The 15,803-nt window shown below is 44.4% G+C and overlaps 1 protein-coding gene across 2 annotated transcripts in view; it reads left to right on the forward strand.

Moving 5' to 3' along the window:
* POLH (DNA polymerase eta) overlaps positions 1-15,579 on the forward strand; it is a 42,601-nt gene extending 27,022 nt beyond the window's left edge. For both annotated transcript variants that reach the window (XM_056554611.1, XM_056554610.1), the window contains exon 6: positions 15,457-15,579. In XM_056554611.1, coding sequence (XP_056410586.1) covers positions 15,457-15,564 — 108 coding nt within the window. In that variant the 3' untranslated portion in view covers positions 15,565-15,579. The remainder of the gene's footprint in view (positions 1-15,456) is intronic.
* Positions 15,580-15,803: the final 224 nt, after the last annotated feature.

Consider the following 15,803-nt stretch of genomic DNA (forward strand, 5'->3'; position numbering starts at 1 on the left):
TGAAAGAAAGGGGCACTGCCGTGAAAGAAAGGGGCACTGCCGTGAAAGAAAGGGGCACTGTCTTGAAAGAAATGGGCACTGCCATGAAAGGGGCACTGCCATGAAAGAAATGGGCACTGCCATGAAATGGGCACTGCCATGAAATGGGCACTGCCATGAAAGGGGCACTGCCATGAAAGGGGCACTGCCGTGAAAGAAATGGGCACTGCCGTGAAAGAAATGGGCACTGTCTTGAAAGAAATGGGCACTGCCATGAAATGGGCACTGCCATGAAATGGGCACTGCCATGAAATGGGCACTGCCATGAAATGGGCACTGCCATGAAATGGGCACTGCCGTGAAAGAAATGGGCACTGCCGTGAAAGAAAGGGGCACTGCCATGAAAGAAATGGGCACTGCCATGAAAGAAAGGGGCACTGCCTGTTGTAGAACATTATTATTACCCTAATAATAAGTCACAAGGTAAAATGAGTGACTGAAGTGTAGAGGATGTAAGTCTACTGTTACCTGTATGACTATTTTTTATTTATAACTTCCACACCCCCCCCCCCCCCCCCCAGCCGTCAGCCCTTTTAGGACCCAACACCTTAGACCCACTTCATTTCCATTTCTCCCATTCTTTCTTATTCATTACACTTTTCTTTTCCCGAGATAATATACAGCTCCGTATTTCCGAACTCTATTCACCATACTCGTCCATTCTTTCTTATTCATTACACTTTTCTCTTTCCCGAGATAATATACAGCTCCGTATTTCCGAACTCTATTCACCACTCGTCCATTCTTTCTTATTCATTACACTTTTCTTTTCCCCGAGATAGTATACAGCTCCGTATTTCCGAACTCTATTCACCATACTCGTCCATTCTTTCTTATTCATTACACTTTTCTTTTCCCCGAGATAATATACAGCTTCGTATTTCCGAACTCTATTCACCATACTCGTCCATTCTTTCTTATTCATTACACTTTTCTTTTTCCCTGAGATAATATACAGCTTCGTATTTCCGAACTCTATTCACCACTCGTCCATTCTTTCTTATTCATTACACTTTTCTTTTCCCAAGATAATAGACAGCTTCGTATTTCCGAACTCTATTCACCACTCGTCCATTCTTTCTTATTCATTACACTTTTCTTTTTCCCTGAGATAATATACAGCTTCGTATTTCCGAACTCTATTCACCATACTCGTCCATTCTTTCTTATTCATTACACTTTTCTTTTCCCCGAGATAATATACAGCTTCGTATTTCCGAACTCTATTCACCATACTCGTCCATTCTTTCTTATTCATTACACTTTTCTTTTCCCGAGATAATATACAGCTTTGTATTTCCGAACTCTATTCACCACTCGTCCATTCTTTCTTATTCATTACACTTTTCTTTTCCCCGAGATAGTATACAGCTTCGTATTTCCGAACTCTATTCACCATACTCGTCCATTCTTTCTTATTCATTACACTTTTCTTTTCCCGAGATAATATACAGCTTCGTATTTCCGAACTCTATTCACCACTCGTCCATTCTTTCTTATTCATTACACTTTTCTTTTCCCCGAGATAATATACAGCTCCGTATTTCCGAACTCTATTCACCACTCGTCCATTCTTTCTTATTCATTACACTTTTCTTTTCCCCGAGATAATATACAGCTTTGTATTTCCGAACTCTATTCACCATACTCGTCCATTCTTTCTTATTCATTACACTTTTCTTTTCCCGAGATAATATACAGCTCCGTATTTCCGAACTCTATTCACCACTCGTCCATTCTTTCTTATTCATTACACTTTTCTTTTCCCGAGATAATATACAGCTCCGTATTTCCGAACTCTATTCACCACTCGTCCATTCTTTCTTATTCATTACACTTTTCTTTTCCCGAGATAATATACAACTTTGTATTTCCGAACTCTATTCACCACTCGTCCATTCTTTCTTATTCATTACACTTTTCTTTACCCGAGATAATATACAGCTCCGTATTTCCGAACTCTATTCACCACTCGTCCATTCTTTCTTATTCATTACACTTTTCTTTTCCCGAGATAATATACAGCTCCGTATTTCCGAACTCTATTCACCACTCGTCCATTCTTTCTTATTCATTACACTTTTCTTTTCCCTGAGATAATATACAGCTCCGTATTTCCGAACTCTATTCACCATACTCGTCCATTCTTTCTTATTCATTACACTTTTCTTTTTCCCTGAGATAATATACAGCTTCGTATTTCCGAACTCTATTCACCACTCGTCCATTCTTTCTTATTCATTACACTTTTCTTTTCCCCGAGATAGTATACAGCTCCGTATTTCCGAACTCTATTCACCATACTCGTCCATTCTTTCTTATTCATTACACTTTTCTTTTCCCAAGATAATATACAGCTTCGTATTTCCGAACTCTATTCACCATACTCGTCCATTCTTTCTTATTCATTACACTTTTCTTTTCCCTGAGATAATATACAGCTCCGTATTTCCGAACTCTATTCACCACTCGTCCATTCTTTCTTATTCATTACACTTTTCTTTTCCCGAGATAGTATACAGCTTCGTATTTCCGAACTCTATCCACCATACTCGTCCATTCTTTCTTATTCATTACACTTTTCTTTTCCCCGAGATAATATACAGCTTCGTATTTCCGAACTCTATTCACCATACTCGTCCATTCTTTCTTATTCATTACACTTTTCTTTTCCCGAGATAATATACAGCTTCGTATTTCCGAACTCTATTCACCATACTCGTCCATTCTTTCTTATTCATTACACTTTTCATTTTCCCGAGATAATATACAGCTTCGTATTTCCGAACTCTATTCACCATACTCGTCCATTCTTTCTTATTCATTACACTTTTCTTTTTCCCGAGATAATATACAGCTTCGTATTTCCGAACTCTATTCACCATACTCGTCCATTCTTTCTTATTCATTACACTTTTTTCTTTTCCCAAGATAATATACAGCTTCGTATTTCCGAACTCTATCCACCATACTCGTCCATTCTTTCTTATTCATTACACTTTTCTTTTCCCCGAGATAGTATACAGCTCCGTATTTCCGAACTCTATTCACCACTTGTCCATTCTTTCTTATTCATTACACTTTTCTTTTCCCCGAGATAATATACAGCTCCGTATTTCCGAACTCTATTCACCACTCGTCCATTCTTTCTTATTCATTACACTTTTCTTTTCCCCGAGATAATATACAGCTTCGTATTTCCGAACTCTATTCACCATACTCGTCCATTCTTTCTTATTCATTACACTTTTCTTTTTCCCTGAGATAATATACAGCTTCGTATTTCCGAACTCTATTCACCACTCGTCCATTCTTTCTTATTCATTACACTTTTCTTTTCCCAAGATAATAGACAGCTTCGTATTTCCGAACTCTATTCACCATACTCGTCCATTCTTTCTTATTCATTACACTTTTCTTTTTCCCTGAGATAATATACAGCTTCGTATTTCCGAACTCTATTCACCATACTCGTCCATTCTTTCTTATTCATTACACTTTTCTTTTCCCCGAGATAATATACAGCTTCGTATTTCCGAACTCTATTCACCATACTCGTCCATTCTTTCTTATTCATTACACTTTTCTTTTCCCGAGATAATATACAGCTTTGTATTTCCGAACTCTATTCACCATACTCGTCCATTCTTTCTTATTCATTACACTTTTCTTTTCCCCGAGATAGTATACAGCTCCGTATTTCCGAACTCTATTCACCACTCGTCCATTCTTTCTTATTCATTACACTTTTCTTTTCCCCGAGATAATATACAGCTCCGTATTTCCGAACTCTATTCACCACTCGTCCATTCTTTCTTATTCATTACACTTTTCTTTTCCCTGAGATAGTATACAGCTTTGTATTTCCGAACTCTATTCACCATACTCGTCCATTCTTTCTTATTCATTACACTTTTTTTTTCCCCGAGATAATATACAGCTCCGTATTTCCGAACTCTATTCACCATACTCGTCCATTCTTTCTTATTCATTACACTTTTCTCTTTCCCGAGATAATATACAGCTCCGTATTTCCGAACTCTATTCACCACTCGTCCATTCTTTCTTATTCATTACACTTTTCTCTTTCCCGAGATAATATACAGCTTCGTATTTCCGAACTCTATTCACCATACTCGTCCATTCTTTCTTATTCATTACACTTTTCTCTTTCCCGAGATAATATACAGCTCCGTATTTCCGAACTCTATTCACCATACTCGTCCATTCTTTCTTATTCATTACACTTTTCTTTTCCCCGAGATAATATACAGCTCCGTATTTCCGAACTCTATCCACCATACTCGTCCATTCTTTCTTATTCATTACACTTTTCTTTTCCCGAGATAATATACAGCTCCGTATTTCCGAACTCTATTCACCATACTCGTCCATTCTTTCTTATTCATTACACTTTTCTTTTCCCGAGATAATATACAGCTCCGTATTTCCGAACTCTATTCACCATACTCGTCCATTCTTTCTTATTCATTACACTTTTCTTTTCCCCTGAGATAATATACAGCTCCGTATTTCCGAACTCTATTCACCACTCGTCCATTCTTTCTTATTCATTACACTTTTCTCTTTCCCCGAGATAATATACAGCTTCGTATTTCCGAACTCTATTCACCATACTCGTCCATTCTTTCTTATTCATTACACTTTTCTCTTTCCCGAGATAATATACAGCTCCGTATTTCCGAACTCTATTCACCACTCGTCCATTCTTTCTTATTCATTACACTTTTCTTTTCCCCGAGATAGTATACAGCTCCGTATTTCCGAACTCTATTCACCACTCGTCCATTCTTTCTTATTCATTACACTTTTCTTTTCCCCGAGATAGTATACAGCTCTGTATTTCCGAACTCTATTCACCACTCGTCCATTCTTTCTTATTCATTACACTTTTCTTTTCCCCGAGATAATATACAGCTCCGTATTTCCGAACTCTATTCACCACTCGTCCATTCTTTCTTATTCATTACACTTTTCTTTTCCCTGAGATAGTATACAGCTCCGTATTTCCGAACTCTATTCACCACTCGTCCATTCTTTCTTATTCATTACACTTTTCTTTACCCGAGATAATATACAGCTTCGTATTTCCGAACTCTATTCACCATACTCGTCCATTCTTTCTTATTCATTACACTTTTCTCTTTCCCGAGATAATATACAGCTTCGTATTTCCGAACTCTATTCACCACTCGTCCATTCTTTCTTATTCATTACACTTTTCTTTTCCCAAGATAATATACAGCTTCGTATTTCCGAACTCTATCCACCATACTGGTCCATTCTTTCTTATTCATTACACTTTTCTTTTTCCCGAGATAATATACAGCTTCGTATTTCCGAACTCTATCCACCATACTCGTCCATTCTTTCTTATTCATTACACTTTTCTTTTTCCCGAGATAATATACAGCTTCGTATTTCCGAACTCTATTCACCACTCGTCCATTCTTTCTTATTCATTACACTTTTCTTTTCCCGAGATAATGTACAGCTTCGTATTTCCGAACTCTATCCACCATACTGGTCCATTCTTTCTTATTCATTACACTTTTCTTTTCCCGAGATAATATACAGCTCCGTATTTCCGAACTCTATCCACCATACTCGTCCATTCTTTCTTATTCATTACACTTTTCTTTTTCCCGAGATAATATACAGCTTCGTATTTCCGAACTCTATTCACCACTCGTCCATTCTTTCTTATTCATTACACTTTTCTTTTCCCGAGATAATATACAGCTCCGTATTTCCGAACCCTATTCACCATACTCGTCCATTCTTTCTTATTCATTACACTTTTCTTTTCCCAAGATAGTATACAGCTCCGTATTTCCGAACTCTATTCACCACTCGTCCATTCTTTCTTATTCATTACACTTTTCTTTTCCCGAGATAATATACAGCTCCGTATATCCGAACTCTATTCACCATACTCGTCCATTCTTTCTTATTCATTACACTTTTCTTTTCCCCGAGATAATATACAGCTCCGTATTTCCGAACTCTATTCACCACTCGTCCATTCTTTCTTATTCATTACACTTTTCTTTACCCGAGATAATATACAGCTTCGTATTTCCGAACTCTATTCACCATACTCGTCCATTCTTTCCTATTCATTACACTTTTCTCTTTCCCGAGATAATATACAGCTTCGTATTTCCGAACTCTATTCACCACTCGTCCATTCTTTCTTATTCATTACACTTTTCTTTTCCCAAGATAATATACAGCTTCGTATTTCCGAACTCTATCCACCATACTGGTCCATTCTTTCTTATTCATTACACTTTTCTTTTTCCCGAGATAATATACAGCTTCGTATTTCCGAACTCTATTCACCATACTCGTCCATTCTTTCTTATTCATTACACTTTTCTTTTTCCCGAGATAATATACAGCTTCGTATTTCCGAACTCTATCCACCATACTCGTCCATTCTTTCTTATTCATTACACTTTTCTTTTCCCCGAGATAATATACAGCTTCGTATTTCCGAACTCTATTCACCACTCGTCCATTCTTTCTTATTCATTACACTTTTCTTTTCCCGAGATAATGTACAGCTTCGTATTTCCGAACTCTATTCACCATACTCGTCCATTCTTTCTTATTCATTACACTTTTCTTTTCCCGAGATAATGTACAGCTCCGTATTTCCGAACTCTATTCACCATACTCGTCCATTCTTTCTTATTCATTACACTTTTCTTTTCCCTGAGATAATATACAGCTCCGTATTTCCGAACTCTATTCACCACTCGTCCATTCTTTCTTATTCATTACACTTTTCTTTTCCCGAGATAATATACAGCTCCGTATTTCCGAACTCTATCCACCACTCGTCCATTCTTTCTTATTCATTACACTTTTCTTTTCCCGAGATAATATACAGCTCCGTATTTCCGAACTCTATTCACCACTCGTCCATTCTTTCTTATTCATTACACTTTTCTTTTCCCGAGATAATATACAGCTCCGTATATCCGAACTCTATTCACCATACTCGTCCATTCTTTCTTATTCATTACACTTTTCTTTTCCCGAGATAGTATACAGCTCCGTATTTCCGAACTCTATTCACCATACTCGTCCATTCTTTTATATGTCGGGCATTAGGAGCGAACCACTTCCTCAGGATCAATATCTTGGCTAAGCCCAAAAGCTTAAGAATTAATTTTTTATTCCCTTCATTTTCCAGTCCAAAAATGACTGTGAGAAAACTACGCTTTACCTTTATCCCTAGATTTTCCTATATTTTCTCAAAAATCTGTTCCCATAATCTTTGTGTAGCTCTAAATGAAATGTGTTAAATCTTCCGTTAAGCATCGGGGGCGTTTCGAGTCTGCTCTAGTTCCCATTTTATATAATCCTTGAGGGGTATAGTGTACTTTATGTATCAGTTTTATTTGTGATATCTTATGATTGGTGCTAATCGCTGATTTATGTATATTCTGACCATTTTCCCACCAATCCTTCACTTCCATTAGCCCTATATCTTTTTCCCATTTACCACAAATTCTTTTAATATTACTTTGTGCTTTATGTTTTATAATAGTCTCATAAATTTTACTCATTTTACTCCTATCTTGATATCTATTATCTAATAAAATATCGAACAGTTCATGATATTCAATTTCCCATCTGGGATTATTTTTATCGGTATAAAATAGGGATCGACCGATATAAATTTTTTAGGGCCGATACCGATAATCTGTGGAGGTTAGGGCCGATAGCCGATAACTTATACCGGGCGCTTTAAATCAATGAACTGCAGCGGCTTTTGTGGTGCCATAGGCCGCCGCCGCCACCCGCTTCTCTCCCCCTGCCTGTCCGGGGGTCCTGATTCCTATCACCACCAACGCGACCGCCCCACCACCACCGCGTTGCACACCCCACTGCGCCCGCTTCGCACCCCCCACCGCACCGCCCCGGCCCCATTGCCTCCCCCATCCCTGGTTTTATAATTACCTGTTCCCGGGGTCCACTCTACATCTAGCTCCTCCTGAGCTGTCACTGTGCGCACTGGCGGTGACATCACATCACTCGTCATTGCGCACAGCGTAACGCAAGACGCAGCAGGAGCCAGAAGTAGCGTGGACCCCGGCCCCCGAGAACAGGTAATTATAAAACCGGGGATGGGGGAGGCAATGGGGCCGGGCGGATCGGTGCGGTGGGGTGGGGGGCATTTGCGATGCATTAGCGGATTATCGGCAAGGTAATGCCGATAACGCCCAAAATCGTGAATATCAGCCGATAATATCGGCCAACCGGATAATCGGTCGATCCCTAGTATAAAAGGCCCTTCTGATCTGATCTGATTGAGATTCCATTCTCCTTTCCAAGTTATTCCTCTTACTCAGTTTATTCCAAGGGAGGAGACGTCTATTATTTACCAGATGTTCTACTCTTGAAATCCCATTTTTCTCCTAATCCACATATTCCCTTAATTTGTAAAATTCTGGGAAGAAGACGTTCCCCCAAATCTTAGTGATTTTTAGGCTTCCAGAGATTCCAACTACCATATATACTCGAGTATTTACGGTACTCTTTTAGCAAATTTTCATATTTTATCTATCATTTTGAAGAAATAAGTTCTCCCCAATTTACTTTTCATTTCTCTTTTCCCTTCTAATATTTCCCAAATGTTAGCTGTTTCTTTATCTACTACATTCATAAAAGTCCTTATAGTCCGACCCTCTAAGCATAGCATATTTAATTGTGGAGCTAAAGAATAAATCTGGAAGTTGGGTATTCCCATACCCCCTTGTTTTACCGGCGGATTAATCATGTTTTGTTTAATCCTAACTCGCTTGCGTCCCCATATTAATTCATTAGTTTTCCTCTCTATCTCTTTAAATATTTATCTGGGACCCAAATTGGGGCTTCTCTAAGTGGGTGGAGTAATATCGGTAAAAATACTTTTTATTAATGTAATTGTGTCAACAAAAGTTAACGGCAATCTATTCCAAATATTAATCTTACTTTGAATTTTTAATATGGTTGGTAAAATATTCAATTTAATATATTGTGAAAAATCTTTTGTGATTTTAATTCCTAGATATTCTCAGTACTTCATTTGACCTAAAGATGGTTACCGTATATACTCGAGTATAATCCGACCCGAATATAAGCCGAGGCCCCTAATTTCACCCCAAAAACTTAGGATAAGTTATTGACTTGACTATAAGCCTAGGATGGGAAATACATCATCCCCCCCCATGTCATCATCCAGACCCCCGTCATTAACACCCTCATCATAATCACCCTGTCATCATCCCCCCTTCATCATCACCACCTGTCATCATCCCCCCTTCATCATTTCCCTGTCATCATCCCCCTTCAGAATCCCCCCTTCATCATCACCGCCTGTCATCATCCCCCCTTCATCATTTCCCTGTCATCCTCACCGCCTGTCATCATCCCCCCTTCATCATTACCCTGTCACCATCACCGCCTGTCATCATCCCACCCCATGCCCCCCCCCCTTTCATCATCACCGCTTGTCAATGTCTGAACAGTGGTCTTCAACCTGCGGACCTCCAGATGTTTCAAAACTACAACTCCCAGCATGCCCGGCTGTCCGGGCATGCTGGGAGCTGTAGTTTTGAAACATCTGGAGGTCCGCAGGTTGAAGACCACTGTGGCCTTCATCATCATCGAGACACCCCCCCCTTTAGTTTTGTACTCGCCCCCCCTCGGCGGGACATTAGGGTGAGCTGGTCCGGGCCATCTGTGCTGCAGGGACCGTCCGGTGGGGATGGTTAGTCGTTGCGGGCTGTCCATCTTCACCGGGGGGCTCTTCTTCGTGCTTCGGGCCCGGAATAGTGATGTTGCCTTGATGACGACGCACAGGAACATTGCGCATGAACGTCCCTGTGCGTCGTCGTCAAGGCAACGTCACTATTCCGTGCCCGAAGCGCGGAGAAGAGGCCCCCCCCCCCCCCGGTGAAGATGGACAGCCCGCAACGACTAACCATCCTCGCCGGACGGTCCCTGCAGCACAGATGGCCCGGACCAGCTCACCCTAACGTCCCACCGAGGGGGGGGTGAGCACAGAACTAAAGGGGGGGGGGGGTCTGGATGATGACGAAGGCCGCAGTGGTCTTCAACCTGCGGACCTCCAGATGCTTCAAAACTACAACTCCCAGCAAGCCCGGACAGCCGATGGCTGTCCGGGAATGCTGGGAGTTGTGGTTTTGAAACATCTGGAGGTCCGCAGGTTGAAGACCACGGAGGGCGGAGAGTTCACTCGTGTATAAGCCGAGGGGGGGGGGGGTTTCAGCACGAAAAAACGTGCTGAAAAACTTGGCTTATACTCGAGTATATACGGTATATTATCTACTGGCGGATTTGATTGGTTATTTGGTGGAATAAGACCTGATTTTGACCGGTTGATCTTGTAACCGGACTGTTTACCGTATTCCTCCACTATTTCTCTTTATAACCTTTATTTTCTCAGATGGATTTTTAACAAAAAGTAGGACATCATCTGCATGAAGTAAAATGTTTTCTTTTGTACCATTAAAGGGGAGCTCCCACCATCCTATTGTTTTCTTTCTGCCCCTGCCTATTGCCCTTCTATCCCTAACCCCCTCCCTGCTTTTAATTTAAATTATTACTATATTAAAAATGCCTTTTGTCTGCCTGGCAGTGTCCTCACTACCAGGCAGACTTCCCCAGCAGGCACCACGTTACTGATGCCTGCTGGGGGGGGGGGGACTTCCGCCCTCATCTACACAGGGTGCCTCCAGCTGTTTCACCACTACAACTCCCAGCTTGCCCTGACATCTATTGGCTGTCAGGGCATGCTGGGAGCTGTAGTATTGAAACAGCTGGAGGCACCCTGTAGATAAACTATTAGTTAGTTACAAGCGGCGCTAGCCCGTGGTGTCCCCGCCGCTCTGGAACGTCTCTGCTGCCCTGTATCCTCGCTCTCCGTCACAGTCATCACATCGCTACGCACGCCGCTCCTATTGGATGACGGGACGGCGTGCGCGATGACGTGATGATGACGACGAAGGAGAGCGCCTAAGATTAAACATTTTTTATATATTTTTCCTTCCATGAATACTGTTAATTTTTGAAGAACTTCAAGTGAGAAAGGGGGGGGATATATATTATATTGCGCTATCATTACTGCGCTATCATTGCTGCGCTATCATTGCTGCGCCATCGTTGCTGCGCCATCGTTGCTGCGCCATCGTTGCTGCGCCATCGTTGCTGCGCCATCGTTGCTGCGCCATCATTGCTGCGCTATCATTGCTGCGCAGAGCGAGTTCGCTCTGTGCGTAATAACGGGCAATACAGGGGCCGGAGCATCGTTGCGTCACGGCTCCACCCCTTGTGATGTCACGGCCTGCCCCCTCAATACAAGTCTATGGGAGGGGGCGTGGCGGTCATCACGCCCCCTGCCATAGACTTGCATTAAGGGGACAGGCCGTGATTTCTCGAGGGGCGGAGCCATGACGTCACGCTGCTCCGTCCCCTGTATCGTCCGTTATTACGTGCAGAGCGAACTCGCTCTGTGCAGCAGTGATAGCGCAGTAATGATGGCGCGGTGCAGCAGCTATCGCAGCGATTCCCGGGGCTCCCCAGCAGCGGGACCGCGGCGCTCTGACATCTTATCCCCTATCCTTTGGATAGGGGATAAGATGTCTAGGGGCAGAGTACCCCTTTAATCCCCCTGATATTCCATGCAATCATTTTTTTATCCGCTACACCCATTTACCATATTTTTACGCCATATAAGTCGCTCCGGCACATAAGACGCACCCAATTGTAAAGGATGAAAATCTAGAAAAAAAAGATTCTGAACCAAATACAATGTAAAGTATAGGACAGTGATCTTCAACCTGCGGACCTCCAGATGTTGCAAAACTACAACTACCAGCATGCCCGGACAGCCGTTGGCTGTCCGGGCATGCTGGGAGTTGTAGTTTTGCAACATCTGGAGGTCCGCAGGTTGAAGACCACTGGTATAGGAGGTAATACTCACGTGTCCCCGCCGCTCCGGACCCGTCACAGCTGCCCTGGATGTCGCCCTCCATCGGGGTCGCCGTGTCCCCCATCGCTCCGGAACGTCTCTGCTGCCCGGTATCCACTCTCTCCGTCGCCACCATCACGTCGCTATGCACACCGCTCCTATTGGATGACGGGACAGAGTGCGCGACAACATGACGTCGAAGGAGAGTGCCGGCCATGCAGGGGATCCCGGCACGGAGCAGACACCAAGGAGGCAGGTAAGGTCCCTCCCAGTATCCTGTAAACTGTTCGGGACGCCGTGACTTCACCGCGGCGGTCCCGAACAGCCTGACTGAGCAGCCGGATTAGTGTCACTTTCGCTTCAGATGCGGCGGTCAGCTTTGATCGCCGCGTCTGAAGGGTTAATACAGGGCATCACCGCGATCAGTGATGTCCTGTATTAGCCGCGGGTCTCGGCTGTTGATGGCCGCACGGACCGCCGCGATAGGACAGGGTTTTAATGTGTATTTGCTGTATAAGAGGCACCAACTTCCGCCCCAGTTTTGGGGAAGAAAAAGTGCGTCTTATATGGCGAAAAATACGGTAACCTTCACTGTTCCTCTAGTAGAGGTGTTAAAAAAAGAGCACAACTGGTTTCCCGGCCCCAGACTGACGCCATTCCCTCCCCCCCTCCAATCCCATTCCCATTCCTTATGCATTTCCGTTATATTTTCCTGTTTGTATCGTCTCTAATAAGAGATCTTTCTGTGCTCTGTCCTCCCACTGGGATTGTAAGATCTTCAATAACATTATTACATTATTACAGCTAGTATTGAGGAGAAGACCTGATTACTATTCTCTCCTTCACCCTCCTCATTTCCCTCATCCACCAATAATGGAGTCAATCTTTACCCCCCTGTCTGGGGTGGGTTGTGTGTTTGTGTACGCATCTTAAAGGGGTTCTCCGGTGCTTGCACAGCTTATCCCCTATCCGAAGGATACCCCGTTTCTAATCAGTGCCCGGAGCGTGTTCGCTCTGGGTCTGATTATGGTCGACTGCAGGGCGGGCGGCGCGTGACGTCATGCCTCCGCCCCCGTGTGACGTCACACTCCGCCCCCGTGTGATGTCATGCCTCCGCCCCCGTGTGACGTCATGCCTCCGCCCCCGTGTGACGTCATGCCTCCACCCCCGTGTGACGTCACATGGGGGCAGAGCGTGAGGTCACATGGAGGTGGAGTGTGACGTCACATGGGGGCGGAGGGTGACGTCACATGGGGGCGGAGGGTGACGTCACATGGGGGGCGGAGGCATCACGTCACATGGGGGCGGAGGCATGACGTCACATGGGGCGGAGGCATGACGTCACATGGGGGCGGAGCGTGATGTCACATGGGGCGGAGGCATGACGTCACATGGGGCGGAGGCATGACGTCACATGGGGGCGGAGCGTGACGTCACATGGGGGCGGAGCGTGACGTCACATGGGGGCGGAGCGTGACGGCACATGGGGGCGGAGCGTGACGTCACATGGGGGCGGAGCGTGACGTCACATGGGGGCGGAGCGTGACGTCACATGGGGGCGGAGCGTGACGTCACATGGGGGCGGAGCGTGACGTCACATGGGGCGGAGCGTGACGTCACACGGGGGCGGAGGCGTGACGTCACACGGGGGCGGAGGCGTGACGTCACACGGGGGCGGAGGCGTGACGTCACACGGGGGCGGAGGCATGACGTCACGCGCCGCCCGCCCTGCAGTCGACCATAATCAGACCCAGAGTGAACACGCTCCGGGCACTGATTATAAACGGGGTGCCGCGTGCATGATCCCGGGGGTCCCCAGCGACGGGACCCCCGCGATCAGCCATCTTATCCCCTATCCTTTGGATAGGGGATAAGATGTTTAATCACCGGAGTACCCCTTTAATGGTATCATGAGGGGGTTTTAGATATTTCGCCATTGGGTTTATTTCGGGTCCCGACCCGCCTGATCTTCTGGGGTATCATTTCGGAGGCATAATCAGCTTCTTTTCTTCCCCATTATCCCAACCAGCGATCCAGTGAAGCAGAACAGACATCACCTTTTGTTCCTGATGACAATTCTTGTCGACCATTTCCACACGAGGAATCGGAGAAGAAACTAGAGAGTCGCTCACAGTCAGATGTCACGTTCTCCTTTATATGAGAAGGAAATCCGTCTTTTCAGTGTCTTAGGCTGCAGGAGCGAGGGCATAATTGTCGCATGTTGTATAAAACGTTTTCACGATACATTATGGGGGTATTTATCAATTTTACCTGTTGACCGTTTCTTTTTACCCTTTTTTTTTTTCACTTTGGTTTCCGTGGACATGCGCCAAATGTATCATTTGGTGCACGTTGTTAGTAATTTTGGCTCAAATGTTGAAATCCGCCGTTCACAGCGCCTTTTACACAGAACTTACCGCCACAGAGGACGCGTATTTTACCCCTTGTGCAGCCATTTTGGAGTCCCTCCTGCAGTATATCAGCAAGCGACGTGAGTTATTCTCTTTTTTGGGGTTTATAGTCGCCATGTGAAATGGATTTTATTTTCAACTTGGGTAGTTTTTTATTTTTTTGTTACTTAAGTGCTGTGGTCTTCAACCTGCGGACCTCCAGATGTTGCAAAACTACAATTCCCAGCATGCCCGGACAGCCGTTGGCTGTCCGGGCATGCTGGGAGTTGTAGTTTTGCAACATCTGGAGGTGCGCAGGTTGTAGACCACTGCTTTAGTGCTTTACCTTTCCTGAACCTGTGCGGCCATGTCCAATGCCGGCTCAGCGGAGGGTGAAGGTTCCTCAGAGACAACAATGTCGCAGGATAGTATTGCGCAGCCCTGGAGGCGTCGCTGCTTTCTGAAAATTTTTTTTTTTTAATGTATTTTGACGCCTTTATATTTTCTGACATTGGGTAAGTGTGTTTTCCATGTGCAAAATTTATTGCCAGGGATTTGCGCCAGAATTGCGCAAAAGCTCGATTGGCGCAAATGATGAATTACTGACTAAAGTTAAAATCACACACAGGACCGTGTGATTCTGAGAAAGTTGTAAAAATGACAGTGGAGAAGATGAGCCAAACTTTGGCGCAAAAAGACACTGCGCCAAAGTATTGCGCCAAAGTTATGTGAAGAAAACCCACATAAATCCTTTGATAAATAAATCATGAGTATTACAAACAGGGGAGAGAAGCCACAAGGGGAGGGTGAATACAATCCACATGACTCCATCTTCCCTTACAACATGATTCTCAACTGCTGGGGACCCCCTGCTGACATTGGATCTGGACTGTGATCCACCAGTTAGGTACCGGATGCAGTGGAGCGTCCCGCAGGATTCTTCCGGTGCCCCTGACAGTTTGGGTTATCGGCGCGGTCATGTGACGTATTTCTCCTGCTGACTTCTCTCTTCTGTAGATTCTGGCGAAGCTGTCGTGTGGACTGAACAAACCGAACCGCCAGACCATCCTGCCCCAGAGCAGTGTCCCCGCGCTCTTCAGTCAGCTCCCCATCGGGAAGATGTAAGTCCTCAGGGGTGTAAGGAGCAGAGCCCCCCCAAATATAGGTGTCTGCACTGATGGGATATATAGTAGGGGGAGGGGAGGTGTCTGCACTGATGTGATATATAGTAGGGGGAGGGGAGGTGTCTGCACTGATGTGATATATAGTAGGGGGAGGGGTCTGCACTGATGTGATATATAGTAGGGGGAGGTGTCTGCACTGATGTGATATATAGTAGGGGGAGGGGAGGTGTCTGCACTGAC

The sequence above is a fragment of the Hyla sarda genome, unplaced genomic scaffold (genome assembly GCF_029499605.1).
Source record: "Hyla sarda isolate aHylSar1 unplaced genomic scaffold, aHylSar1.hap1 scaffold_81, whole genome shotgun sequence".
Classification (NCBI taxonomy): domain Eukaryota; kingdom Metazoa; phylum Chordata; class Amphibia; order Anura; family Hylidae; genus Hyla; species Hyla sarda.